Source organism: Streptopelia decaocto (assembly GCF_964273445.1).
Source record: "Streptopelia decaocto genome assembly, chromosome: 22".
NCBI lineage: Eukaryota > Metazoa > Chordata > Aves > Columbiformes > Columbidae > Streptopelia > Streptopelia decaocto.
The window spans coordinates 986,731-999,832 of NC_138677.1; the positions used below are offsets into that span (position 1 = coordinate 986,731).

The window sequence follows — 13,102 nt, forward strand, 5'->3', positions numbered from 1 at the left end:
ACAGCCCTTTCCATGAAGAATTTTTTCATAATATCCTTGGTGGAACTTGGCACCATTTCTTCTTGTCCTATCACTTGCAACTTGGGAGAAGAGACCAACAGCCCCCTGGCTCCAAGCTCCTTTCAGGCAGTTCAGAGATCAGAAGGTCTCCCCTCAGCTCCTGTTCTCCAGCTGAACCCCCCAGGTCCCTCAGCCGCTCCCATCACACTTGTGCTCCAGCCCCTCACCAGCTCCGTTCCATCCTCTGAACTCTCTCCAGCGCCTCAGTGTCTTTCCTCTAGTGAGGGCCCCAAAACTGACCGTGGGATTCAAGGTGAGGCCTCACCAGCACCAACTAAAACAGGCACAACTAAGGCATCATTCACTTCATGCTAAGATAAAGGTCAAGCATAAGTCGGACTGTTTCTAGCAATGCCTGTTTTTTTCATAGATTATAAATGGACTCTTGATGACAAGGGGAAATGTTTATAGTACATTTTTATGTTAAATTTATGTCAATAGTGTCTTGGAATACTTTCACCTGAGACTGACCAAAACTGACTAGATCAGAGGACTATGAAGTATTATATATTGTAAAGTTCTGTTTGAGGATAGACACAAATCTAATTTAAATGGGGATCCTATACAATTGAATGTGCAGGACCAGATTTCAAAATACAGGTGTACAGAACATCTTTGCATTTCCGGCAAATCTGTGCATATTCTTGACTACACACCTCAGTATGACAATCGCATTTCTCATGAACACACAGCCTTGCTGACATTTCCAGATATAGATTAACTGGAATAGCAGAACCATATTTGTGAAATTTTTAACAGTAGTAATTCTGTTGAAGCCACTGGTGTTACGACTTCTCTACGTTGTATTTATAAGCAACCCTAAATAATAGGCCTCAGACTTTTTTGCTTTCATTCAGACTCAGAACAATACTTACAAGGGCAGAACCTGATTTTTTGAACTGAAATGATACAAGTATATATCAGGTTTACCAGAAATTAAGGTCCTAAGTTTTTCTTCATAAGGAAAATCAAATGTAACTATTATTTGGGGATGTAACTATTATTTGGCCTATTATTTGGGGATGCTATTATTTGGGCAAGGCAAGGCAAGGCAAGGCAAGTAGTGAAAGATTCAAAGTTAACAAGTAGTCACTTAAGACTGAATATTCAAATGTAAGTAGCTACAACTGAATGAAACCTCTGCTACAAGAGAGAGCAGTGCCCATAAAGGCATCCAGTCCAATTAGACGAAGGCCCTAGGTTACATCAGGCTAATTCTGTCCTTTGAATCACACATCCCTTGATGCTTTCAGCTATTTTTCAAAGCTTTTCAGTTAGCAGTGATCATCAGCTGGTTTGGGATTCACAATTGACAGTGTTAGGCACGTAAGACATGATAGACCTAAGTCTGAAGGACTCACTCTGGTCCCCCTTTGCAGACAATGGAGGGAAATTTGCCATTGAAAATAGCATTTCATCTGCTACTACAAGTATATAATTGGCTTGTTAACTCCTATTGCCCATAGAGGGACCATTATGTTCTGAATGACCAATTATGACATTTCTAAAATCATCTGAAATCCATCCCACCCATAAGGGAAAGAGGGATTTCAAGAAAGTCTACTTAATGTTGGAGTAAGTCATGTGTCAGAGGTAGCTCGGTTGTTCTCTTCTTTGCCACAAACACACACACACATGCACACAAAAGATGCATCGAGATCTCTACCTTTTCAGTTGCATCCAATTCAACTAAATTAAAACAACTTTAACAAATACTTTTTCTCTTCTCTACTATGAGGCTACATTGGCAACTGGAATTATGACATCTATGTGAAGGGCAAGTAAATTCCATTTATGGTGCTTTGGAGAAAACTTGCCTTATGTTCCATAGAATATACCATGTGCTAATCTCCCAGGTTATTCAAGCTGTGGCAGGAGAACATCTGCATTAAAAATACAATTTACAATCTGCAGTGTGAGCTGACTGTAGGAGCCTTCAGCCCAACACTGTCCCTAATCTAAGAAAACAAAGGCAAGTCTTCTATTGAAATGTGCATGATGCGTTTTGGAGGTACTGGATGGCAGAACTGCTGAAGGTAGGACACCTACTTCAAAATGCTATTGTGAATGCATAGAGCAAATCCAAGAGAGAACTAAGACCAAAACTTAGAAGTTCTTATAGCCACTAAACAAGAATACACAAGGTGAGAGTTGTTTCTGAAAGGGGTTCTGCATTAGGGAATAAAACACTAATCTATCAGTAAAATAACGACTGCTGTGAGTTTTATTGACTTTAATTAACAGCTAGTGACCAAAGCCATAGTATAAAACTTTCATAAGGGATCAAAGAGCAGAATGAGGTAGACTCTGCTTTGGCTACATGGATTCAACAAGTTAACTAGTGTGAATGGGTGCATTACAAACTGCAGGGAGTATTTAAAGTCATTCTCTGTTCTGTTTTGCAAAGGTTATATTGACGTATCTCACAAAATTTGGAGCTTCAAATAACACAGTGTTCTTTCATTTCTATATTAATAGAAGCAATCAAAAGCAGAAAGATTCCTTTTAAATCCATCAGACCTTTAAATGCCTGAGAATGTTAAAGTCTTTTTGTTGTGTTTATAAGTTAAAATCACCTGTGACTCCCAGTTCCACAGTTTTCCATTTCATGTTCTTGTTAGAAAACCTACAGAAAAGAGGCATCTTGTGTGAGTGAAGTTATATCAGAAGGAGAAGTCAGATGGAGTCACTATGAGGGAGTGAATCGTGGTAGGATTGTATGCACTGATCTTGTTTTGAAGATGCGTCCTCTCTGTGATGTGATCTATTGACCAGGTCCATGTATGCACAGTGGAAAAGGTGCTTCCCCCCATCCCCATGTACGGATACATTTCTGGGGCCAAAATGCATTCTGTGCCTTGAGATTTACTTGTGTAGTCCAGTGGCTGGTCTGAAGAACGCAGAAACAACGACCTCTTTCTCCTCTGTGTCAGGGTAATTTCTTCTCTCGGTGCATCAGTTTCCCACTCTGCGCAGTAAGAAAACACAAAGGTGCTGCGGTGGCACAGCACCGCATGAATACCCTGTCAGCACCACACACAGTAACTCCTCAGGATAATGAGGCAATGTGACTAATGAAGCAGATGATAATGAATTTCACCCTCTACACTTTCTCAGCATTCTCCACAGATACCTTTCCCTCTAATTATTCCTTCTTCTTTTGCCTATCTATAGACAGAATTTTAGTTTGGTTTAGTGCGGTGCTGCTGTCTTTGGTCTGTGGGTGTTTCAGTTGCCAGTTGGGGTTTCTTCCAGTGACAGGAGTTGGCTTACGTATTCCCCTCCCAGCTTCTGTTTGCTCCATTTAGGTGTGTTTTCCCTGGCGCTGGGCTCTTTGAAGACTTTCTGTCGCGCTGGGACAGTGCAAGCATGTGCTTCTAAGATGAGCTGTGCCCGCTGCTCCCCAAGGTAGCAAAATGCGTTTGCTTTCTTTGGGCTGAGGTTGTTTCAGCTATCAGCTGCACATTTCCTTCAGTGCAGAAAGTGCCTGTGGCACCTGTGGGGACCACAGACCTGACATTTGGGGGGACCACAATTAACCCTACACCCATAACGGACCCAACCCTTTAATACCAGCTCCTCATAGTTGTATGCTTGGTCACTACCCCAAACTATGACACGTAGCGAGCACTAACATTGTACATTTTCAGCACGCACATCCATTGCCTTCTTATTTGGTTCAGGTAAGCCAGCTCTAGGGTGGCACCCTTCAATCCAGTGGTTCTCCAGGTATTCCCAAGAGACTCCTCACTTTAGCACCATGATCAAGATTCCCTCTGACAGTCTGTCCATTTGATTCCTCCCAGATGAAGCCAACAGAAGGACCAGAACCAGGAAACTACACTCTGCTGACTGAGTTTGTCCTCTGTGGATTGTCCAACCACCCAGAACTGCAGCGCTTGCTGTTTGGCACATTCTGCTTAATTTACACCATCACCATCATTGGGAACCTTCTCATCTTCATGGCTACAGTGCACCACACCCTCCACATGCCCATGTACTTATTCCTCCGGGTCCTGTCCTCCCTGGATATTTCCCTGGCATCAACTGTTGTTCCCAAGATGCTGGTAAACTTCCTGTCAGAGGACAGGAGTATCTCCTACATGGGCTGTGCCACACAGCTCTACTGTCTGATTTTCTTAGCAGCCACTGAATGGTACCTTTTGGCAGCCATGGCCTACGACCGTTACATGGCCATATGCAACCCCCTTAGATATGCAATCACCATGAACCGCAGAGTTTGTCTTTCCTTGGTCCTGCTGTCGTGCTGCAGTGGTGGTGTAGTGTCTGTGGTGCAGACTGCTTGGGTGTTCACGTTGCCATTTTGTGGGCCAAAGACCATTAGCTACTTCTTCTGTGACATTCCCCCCCTCATCATGCTCTCCTGCACTGACACCTCTTCATACGAAAAGCAGATCATCACAGCCACAGTGCTGGTCATCTTCACACCATTTTTTCTCATTCTCGTATCCTATGCCTGCATCATCTCCAGCATCCTGAAGATTTCTTCTGCAGAGGGCAGACTCAAGACCTTCTCTACGTGTTCCTCACACCTAATAGTTGTAACGTTGTACTGTGTAAGTGGGACCTTGATTTACTTACGGCCCAAAGCCAGTTACTCTCAAGATGCTAAGAAATTTCTGCCTCTCTTATACACAGCCATAACTCCTATGTTAAACCCCCTGATTTACAGCCTGAGGAATAAAGATGTGAAAGACATACTAACCAGAATGATGGCTGAGCTGATGAAGAAATAAGTCTTTTCTTGTCCATGAGCGTGTAGTTTAAAAATGTTGTTTCCATTTTTGGTGGATGTGTAAGGTTTACTAGTTTACTGGAAAAAAACAGAAGCAAAGAGATATTTTATACTTAAGAATATTTTGTCCTTATTTTTGGCTTCAGAAGCAAATTATTTAGAATTTCCATTTCTATTTTTTCCTTAAGAGTATGAAGTGTATACCAGACATTTCTTCCAAAACAGAGCAGAAAGAAACCAACCCACTTCACATATTTTATTCAGTTATTCAGGCTTGAAATTCTCACTTTCATTGCAGGTGTTCAACTGCCCCTCTCACTCAAGAAATATTCCTTTACGGTGAACTTTTCAGGATAAGCATACACAAAGTAATAGTGTGGTGGGTTACTTTGAATTTTTTTTCCTTGTTAAATGATTTCCATTCCTTCCAGCAGAAAAGGAATTGAATGAAAGTGATAAAGAAATCACTTACTCAGGAATTTTTTTTTAATTGAGGGTGAGGGGAAAACAAGGGAAGGAGAAACCGATGCTCCTACCTTGTTTCCAGCAAGAACTAAACTTCTCATATAGTACAGTGTCCACAAGCATCTTGGGGTCTAAGTCATGGGATAATTAGCATTCTGCATCTCTCAGCTGGAGAAATTCATCCAGGCATGATAACAGGACAGTTCCGAGAGGAGCAGCTGAGATCCACAAGCACACAGAGGAAAGTTATGCTACAACCTTGGAGTATTCATTTGTGAAGGGGGAGAAAAACAGTAGTAGCTTTCTCTGAGAAAGAAGGAAACTGAAACTAGTCTTGTGTATGGCAAAGGAAAGTTCTGAATACATAAGTGACCATGTGAAATTGTGGTATCACTCCGTGCCACTTCACCTGGTTATCTGAGCACCTGGCCCGATTTCACAGGTAGCTCCTGTGTTCTGGTTCTTCTTGAGTGCAGCACAGGGGAAGCTTCCAGCCCTGTAGTCACAGAATCCCAGAATGTCAGGGGTTGGAGGGCCCTGGAAAGCTCATCCAGTGCAATCCCCCCATGGAGCAGGAACACCCAGATGAGGTTACACAGGAAGGTGTCCAGGCGGGTTGGAATGTCTGCAGAGAAGGAGACTCCACAACCCCCCTGGGCAGCCTGGGCCAGGCTCTGCCACCCTCACCGGGAAGAAGTTGCTTCTCATGTTTAAGTGGAACCTCCAGTGTTCCAGTTTGCACCCATTGCCCCTTGTCCTGTCACTGGTTGTCACCAGAAGAGCCTGGCTGCATCCTCCTGACACTCACCCTTTCCATCTTGATCCCCAGGAATGAGTCCCCCCTCAGTGTCCTCTTGTCCAGCTCCAGAGCCCCAGCTCCCTCAGCCTTTCCTCACACGGGAGATGCTCCACTCCCTGCAGCATCTTTGTTGCCCTAGTCAGGCTACAGATTTATCATTTTGGTTTCCAAGGATGACTGGGAGCAGAATTTGTGATTCAGGGCTCAGGAAAATTAGGAAAAAACAAACAAAAAAACCCCACAAAAAATCTAAAATACCTCAATGAGTGTACATCTGCATATGTAGCTTAGTGACCTGTTTATACACACACGCAGAGGGGGAAATAATAAAGACCAAAAAACCTTGGGATTCATCTCCACTAGGGTAAGCTATCTGCTGTCAGAAATCAATATACACCTTAAGAAATCTGAGCTCTGGTTTAACGCAGCTGTACCCACTGGGGCTGAACTTCAGTCCTCTTGGCAATTGCCTAAAGCTAGTGCTGGCGGATAAAATCATGTGGCTTGCAGTTACAACCCATGGCATATAGAAAAGTTACACTCCTTTTCACTGGTACTTCACCCAGCATGAAGATACTCCAGGTGCCATGGAGAATAAAGTCTGTTGCCATGGTTTGGTTTTGCAAATGAGACAGTCTCCAATCATCTGTTTATTGTAAATAAGACTTTGCAAAGGGAAGAAGGAATCCATAGCGTTCTTCTCCATGGACATAGTTTACTGACCTGCTATGAGTGCAGGTTTCTGTTGAAATAAGGTTGCATTACACTATTTAAGATCTACAAAATCCCACACTGTATTTGTGTTGGTTTTACGTGGCAAGGGTTGAGGGTGGGAGGGGTAGGGGAGCTGTGGACACATCCTCAGTGAGAAGAGACCAGGAGCTGCTCCCACGTCAGGCTGAGCTGAGGCTCCAAGACAGATCAGCGATGCTGGCGGTGCCTCTGTGATGACATATTTATGCTGCACAGCACCTGTGAGAGAGGAGTGGGAAACTGTGAAAGAAACAGCCCTTCAGACACACAGGTCAGTGAAGGAGGACAGGGAGGAGGTGCTCCAGATGCCAGTGCAGAGAGTCCCCTGCAGCCCATGGAGAAGACCATGGTGAAGCAGGTTGTCCTTCTGCAGCCTATGGAGGACCACGGTGGTGCAGACATCCACACCACAGCCCACTGAGGACCCCGTGCCGGAGCAGATGGACATGCCCTGATGGAAGCTGCAGCCTATGGAGAGCCCATGAAGGAGCAGGCTTCTGGCAGGAACTGTTGTGGCCCAATGCTGGAGCAGCCTGTTCCTGATGGGCCGTGCCCTGTGGAAGGAGCCATGGTGGAGCAGTTCTTAAAGAACTGCAGCCCATGGGATGGACCCACATTGGAGAAGTTAATGGAGTGTATCCTGTGCGAAGGACCCCATGCTGAAGCAGGGCAAGAACATGAGGAGGAATAAGAGGCAGAGAAAACAGGTTGTGAACCGACTGCAAGCCCCATTCCCCCAACCCCGCCCCACCCCGGCCTCTTAGGAGGGAGAAGGCAGGAGAGTCAGGAGTGAAGTTGAGCCTACGAAGAAGAGAGATGGTGGGAAGGTGGTTTTAGTTTTGTTTTCAGTTCTTAGTGTACTACTCTGATATTAATTGGCAATAAATTAAATTAATTTTCCCAAGATGAGTCCATTTTGCCCATGATGGCATCATCATGGTCTAGTGAGGGGTATCCCTGTCTTTATTTTCTCCCCCTGCACTCATTCTGCTGAGGAAATGGAATGACAGAGCAGCTTGGTGGGCACCTGGCAGCCAGCCACAGTCTGTTCCTCTCCCGGTGCAGTGAATCCCTCTATAACGAGAAGTCAAAAGAGCATTGTTCTACTATGGTGTAAGGTCAAGCCCAAACTCCACGTGTGAAGTTAAAATCTGTAGTGCACCTGCCTACAGCCCTGCTGGTCTCCTGATCTTGTGTCTCCATGATGAAGACAACCTAGCAATGGTAGGGCATGATCCCTAGGCCAAAAGTTGCTGCCTGCTTTGGGGTGAGACACTGTTGCCTTTGACTCTGTCACCTGTGAAAGGACACCAGCTAGTTGCCCTCCATGTGGATGTCTTCTCATGGAAGTTTCAACACAGCAGCTAATTGAGTGAGGTTCCATGGACTCATGGACAGCTCAAGAACTGAGTCACTGCTTACCGCAGGGTGAGCCAGATAGTCCTCTAGACCTCACTGAGTTATCAGTCAGACCTCCTCTGCCTACAGTGGAAACCAAGAAACCTAGCTTGCTTGCAGCTAGATACCTACACAGCAGGCACCTAAACCTACATGGTGGGAATCTCTCCCTAATACACAGGAGATGCATTTCCCCCACTAATCCCGCCCATTTACACCAGCATCCATAATGCTAAACACATTTATAGCTTCTTTCTTCTCCCCACCATTAAAATGGAAAGGTTTTTCACAAATACTAATGGCCATCTATTATTTTCTTTCTAAGTACAGTTACAGAGAAAACACATTCTGTTCCCTCCAGTCCTGCTGCTCAGCTGTATCTATGCTATAAACTGGTCCACATTCACATGGGAATATGAAACACCTCTGAGAGAATGCTAAACTGTGTAACTTTCTATTGAGCTAGATTGTGATTCTCCCAACAAGGTCAGTTGAGGAAATTATAAAACACCTCGCAAAAGTTTGGGCTTTGGAATGACCACATACTGAATAAAATACTGCCATTGAGAAGAATATCACTGCAGCTGTTCAAAAAGTCCACTCCGTTTATTAGAATTAAATACAATCTGTTAGGGTTAGATAAAATCCAAGCAAGGAGAAGACAGACCAGCTAATTTCCATGGCACAGCTGTGTTCGTGAAGCTCACCCATCCCCTGTTCTTAGGCACCTGCAGTGTGGGCATCCAAACATGATGTGGTGAGACCCCTTAACAGTCAATGAGAGGCGGAGGAGAGAGCAGCGTGCTGGGACATGGGCTTTCTGGAGCGCTTTTTTTTCCCCCAGGTGAGAGGATTCTCTCGTTTGACTGAACATGCCTCTGGAGGAGCTGTGCATCACACACTGCCAACGGCCTTCTCTGGACCACTAATGATGTTGAGATAAAACGGTGTTCGCTCTTGATGGAAATGTCCACTTTAAAGAGGTTAAAACTAAGACACAGTCATGTTGCAAAGTACCAGAGCATCTACTTTTCTTTGGTCTTTTTTATTTTTTCCTTGCAGTACATCCTGGAGGATGCACGTTGCAGGGTATGAGGGACACTGTGAATGGATGTTTTAAAATGCAGGAACTGCTGGGGCATGGTTGGAAACATGCTCAGTGTGGTGTCCATACTGCCCATCTGCAGTGATGGGTTTTCCTGCTGAGTGGAAAACGGTGGTTCAGTTCAGTAGGGAGCCCGGGATGGAATTCATTCATTCACCCTTTCAAGCACTGAACACAGTTTACATCCAGAAGTGTAGGAGATTTTTTGAAAGAAAGAGCTCACCATCTATACCAGAAAATACCTTATGAACAATCCTGTGCGTGACACACCGAAACTCAGCAGCAGACCAAAGCTCATAGATAGTGAGGAACAAAGAAGCGACCTGAGCTGGTTAAATGTTATCTCTGCTGAGGTGATAAGATAGTGAATGTCGCATGGACAACTGCGAATGACTTATCACCTTGGGGGGTGGGATGCGTGATTGCTTTGTATTAACCAACCATATGTCTGTTGCTACGCCTGAGCCTGCTGTGGAGAATATAAAAACAGTGCCAGTAGTTTACTAAATTGACTTTGATTGCAACCTCATATTGAGTCCGCGTCTCTGTCCATCTCTGACCTGAACACTGCGCTCAAAGGACCTCGTCGCAACCCCCTTTTGCGAGCATTAACCAAGCTCACTCTCCGCACAGAAGCACATCACTAAGCTCTCAGCATTCAGCAGAAATCTCAGCAACACTTCAAAAGAGTTCTGAGAGTTTTTCAAGGCACATTTTTAATAATCAGTGTTGGAGAAGAAAATTCCTGAAAAGCAACACTGACAAAACCTGTCCTACTGAAGTGCCACAAGGTAAGGAAAAGAAAATTTCACCATTCCAAACATAAATCAGGATGTGACCATGTCTGTTACTTCTCAGTCGTGCACATGGACGTTAGGCTAACCTGTGGCTGTTCATCTGGCAAGACTGTGCACAAGTTACCTAACACACTTCTGTGACACTGGCTCTCAACCTAAATAGTCTGTCTGCTGGGGAACAAGGAGGTCTCAGTGTCCCTCAGGAAAATGGGACCCTGTCTTTGGATGTAGGCTTCCAGAGGTCACCCACAGCAGCACCCCTTCCAGGTCTGGAGCTCTGACATTCACTTCTCTGCAGGTGTCTGACCCTGAGCAAGCTCAGCAATCCTAGAATGGGACTCAAGATGCCCATCTCTTCCAAAATCTCCTCACTGGTCCAAAACTGACTTGCTACCTGTATCCTCTTGAAGCCCTTGAGGCCTGCTGGAGAAGGCAGAGTCAGGGGATGCTGTCAGGAAGGCAGGCTGAGGTGCCTGTGTGAGCGCACTGTGGCTGCTTCTGGTGGGGGGTGCTTCCCATGGAGAAACACTGGAGCCTTCCCCTCTGCCCCCACCTCCTCAACCCCCCACCTCCCCACCCCATGCCAGACTTCACTGCTGGTGTTCGCACCCTAGGACACCCCTGACACACACAAGATGTATTTCCCAGGCAATATTCCCAGCTCGGAGCCCCCAGGGCAGGACCAACTGGTCTCTATTGATGCCCTTCCCCGCAGCCTGACTCCTCAGTCCAGGCCTAAAACACACCTTCTATGCAGGGTTCCTATAGCTCCTGCTTTTCTCATGGCTCCACTTACCTTCCAAAGCTGCCCAGAGACCTCCCAGAGCTCCCAGAACCCTACAGCCAGTGCCTCCCACCCATCCCAGCAGAGAGGGTCAGCAGCAGCTCCAGTCCCACAGCTCATCCCAGCCGGCAGGGCTGGCAGGACGCCTGGTTCCCATTCAAACATATCAGAGTGCACATTTGGCTGCATTCCCCTTCCCAGAATGCACCCAGGTGGCATTGCAGCATTAATTGCAGCTCCTATCCATCCCTGCCGCTTCCTGCAAAGACCAGGTCTCCTTCTCCTCCCAGCACCTCTGTGAACATCATTTCATGCTGCAGCTGGCAGGTCTCAGTCCCTGTTCCTGTGTCTCTCTCCTCGTTGCTCCTGCTGCAGGCTGCTGCTCCACGGTGAGTGTGCTCATCTGTGCTTCCTTCCTTCCTAGGCAAAAGATTGCAGATCTATGTGCATATGTGGATTTGTCTGTCTGCATTCACCACATCCTGGCAAAGGCTTGAGGCTTCTGTGTGACTGTGTTTGCTGCCCCATCCTGCCAGGCCACTTAGTTCAAATGGTACCTGCACATTTGGGATCTCTAAGGTCGAGGACAGCGGGCTAAAGTCCAAATTCACAACGAGGTGATCATGATATTTGTAAATTCGGTCTCTTACCTGAGAGAAAGTAAAATACAGGAACATGGATGTGCAAGCATATGAATTTTGCTATGAGGACTCTTAAAAGCAGTTGCTGGCAAACCAGGATTTCTACTAGGAGCAAAGAATCATATTTTTAGCCACTCTCAGTTTCATCAAAAGGAGCTGTCTCCCCAGGAGTTCTGCTGATGAAGGGGTCCTCCAGAATCCGGAGAATTATCCAAATAGTTTAAACAAACAGACAGCAAGGATGGTTGACTAAAGACAAAAGTCTCTGAGAGCGCCAGAGAGAGCTTTCTCGGCTGAGTACAGTAAGGAGAATTAAACTTGCCCTTACATTTGGTGGTGAGTGAAGTCCAAGATCCAGTGTTGGGTTTGGACCTGCTGACTTTGCTTCCTTTCTTTTTTTTCTTTGACTTTTCTCACTCTCTCCTTCCGCTCTGCGCAAACCCCAGATTTACATGAAAAAGTTACGTTGATTCATGTGGAGTCGTTTGAGATGTAGCTATGTTAACAAAAAGGGGTCGTTAACTCAGATGGTCTGTCTGGAGCAGCGCTGGCATAGAATAAAAGACTGGTGTTAATTCTGGGCTGTCAGGGGAGCGGGAGATGTTTCTTCACCTGGGAAAAAACGGAGGTTCCCGAGAGCCGCTCCCTTGGAAATCCCACCCAGCAGGCTCAGAGCTGACGGCTCCTCCACAGCTGTCCTTGTTATCTCATTCACCCAAGGATGCTGTTGGGCTTCTTATCTTTGCAGAGTCTGCTCCCTTCAGCAAAATCCTGTTCGTCACACAACAGGTTTCAAAGCTCTAACCGGGGCACTTCTATGTGTTTAACCCTTTAAGCGTTCGCTCCCTCTGTCGTTTCCCCGCAGCCCCCCGGGTGAGCCGCGCTGGAGCGGGGCCGCCCCTGCGGGGGTGGAACCGCCGTTAGGAAGCGCCTCTTCCCATGGCCGGGGCGGGCGGCGGCGGCGCCGGGGGCTCCGCTCCATCCGCGGCCGCAGCGCCGCGGTTGCCGCCCTCCCGCCCCAGCCCCGCCGGGTCCCCGAGGCCTCCCCGGCCCGTTCTCCCCCCGTGTCTCGTGTGTCAGGGGCGCTGGGGACGAGCCGCCCTTGCCCCCCCGCCCCCGTTTGCCGCCCGGGACCTCCCTGCGCTGCTCCCGGGGGACCGCGGCTTCGGCTCCGAACATCCCGCGTCCTCTCCAGCACGTTAGGAACAAATACAGCCAAAGTTTTCCTTGGCTTTTCCTTGCCCTACCCCTTGTTGCTTGAGACACATCAGTATTTCAGCTGGGCTGGGACGTTTAGGTAATTCCTCCTCACTTTCCCAATTCATGAGAAAAACAACTGGGCCAAGTTTCTTGCGACTGCCGTGCATGGCTGGGCGCGGGGACAGCCAGGCTCTCAGTCTGTCCCCATTACCCTTTTTCTAGAAAAGTATTTCTTGCTGGGACCCGCCAACTGCGCCACGTTTTGCCTCAGGAGGTAGGTGCAGCTTCACTACAAGCCCAGGAAGAAAGACACTCAGATTCTGCAAAGTATCATTGGAAACCTA

General features: G+C 46.7%; 1 protein-coding gene across 1 annotated transcript; it reads left to right on the top strand.

Moving 5' to 3' along the window:
• Nucleotides 1-3,866: 3,866 nt before the first annotated feature.
• Nucleotides 3,867-4,817, top strand: LOC309449158 (olfactory receptor 10A7-like; the record flags this gene model as incomplete). Its single annotated transcript, XM_082071100.1, has 1 exon — nucleotides 3,867-4,817. One exon carries the CDS (start codon nucleotides 3,867-3,869, stop codon nucleotides 4,815-4,817), a length of 951 nt encoding a protein of 316 aa, XP_081927226.1.
• Nucleotides 4,818-13,102: the final 8,285 nt, after the last annotated feature.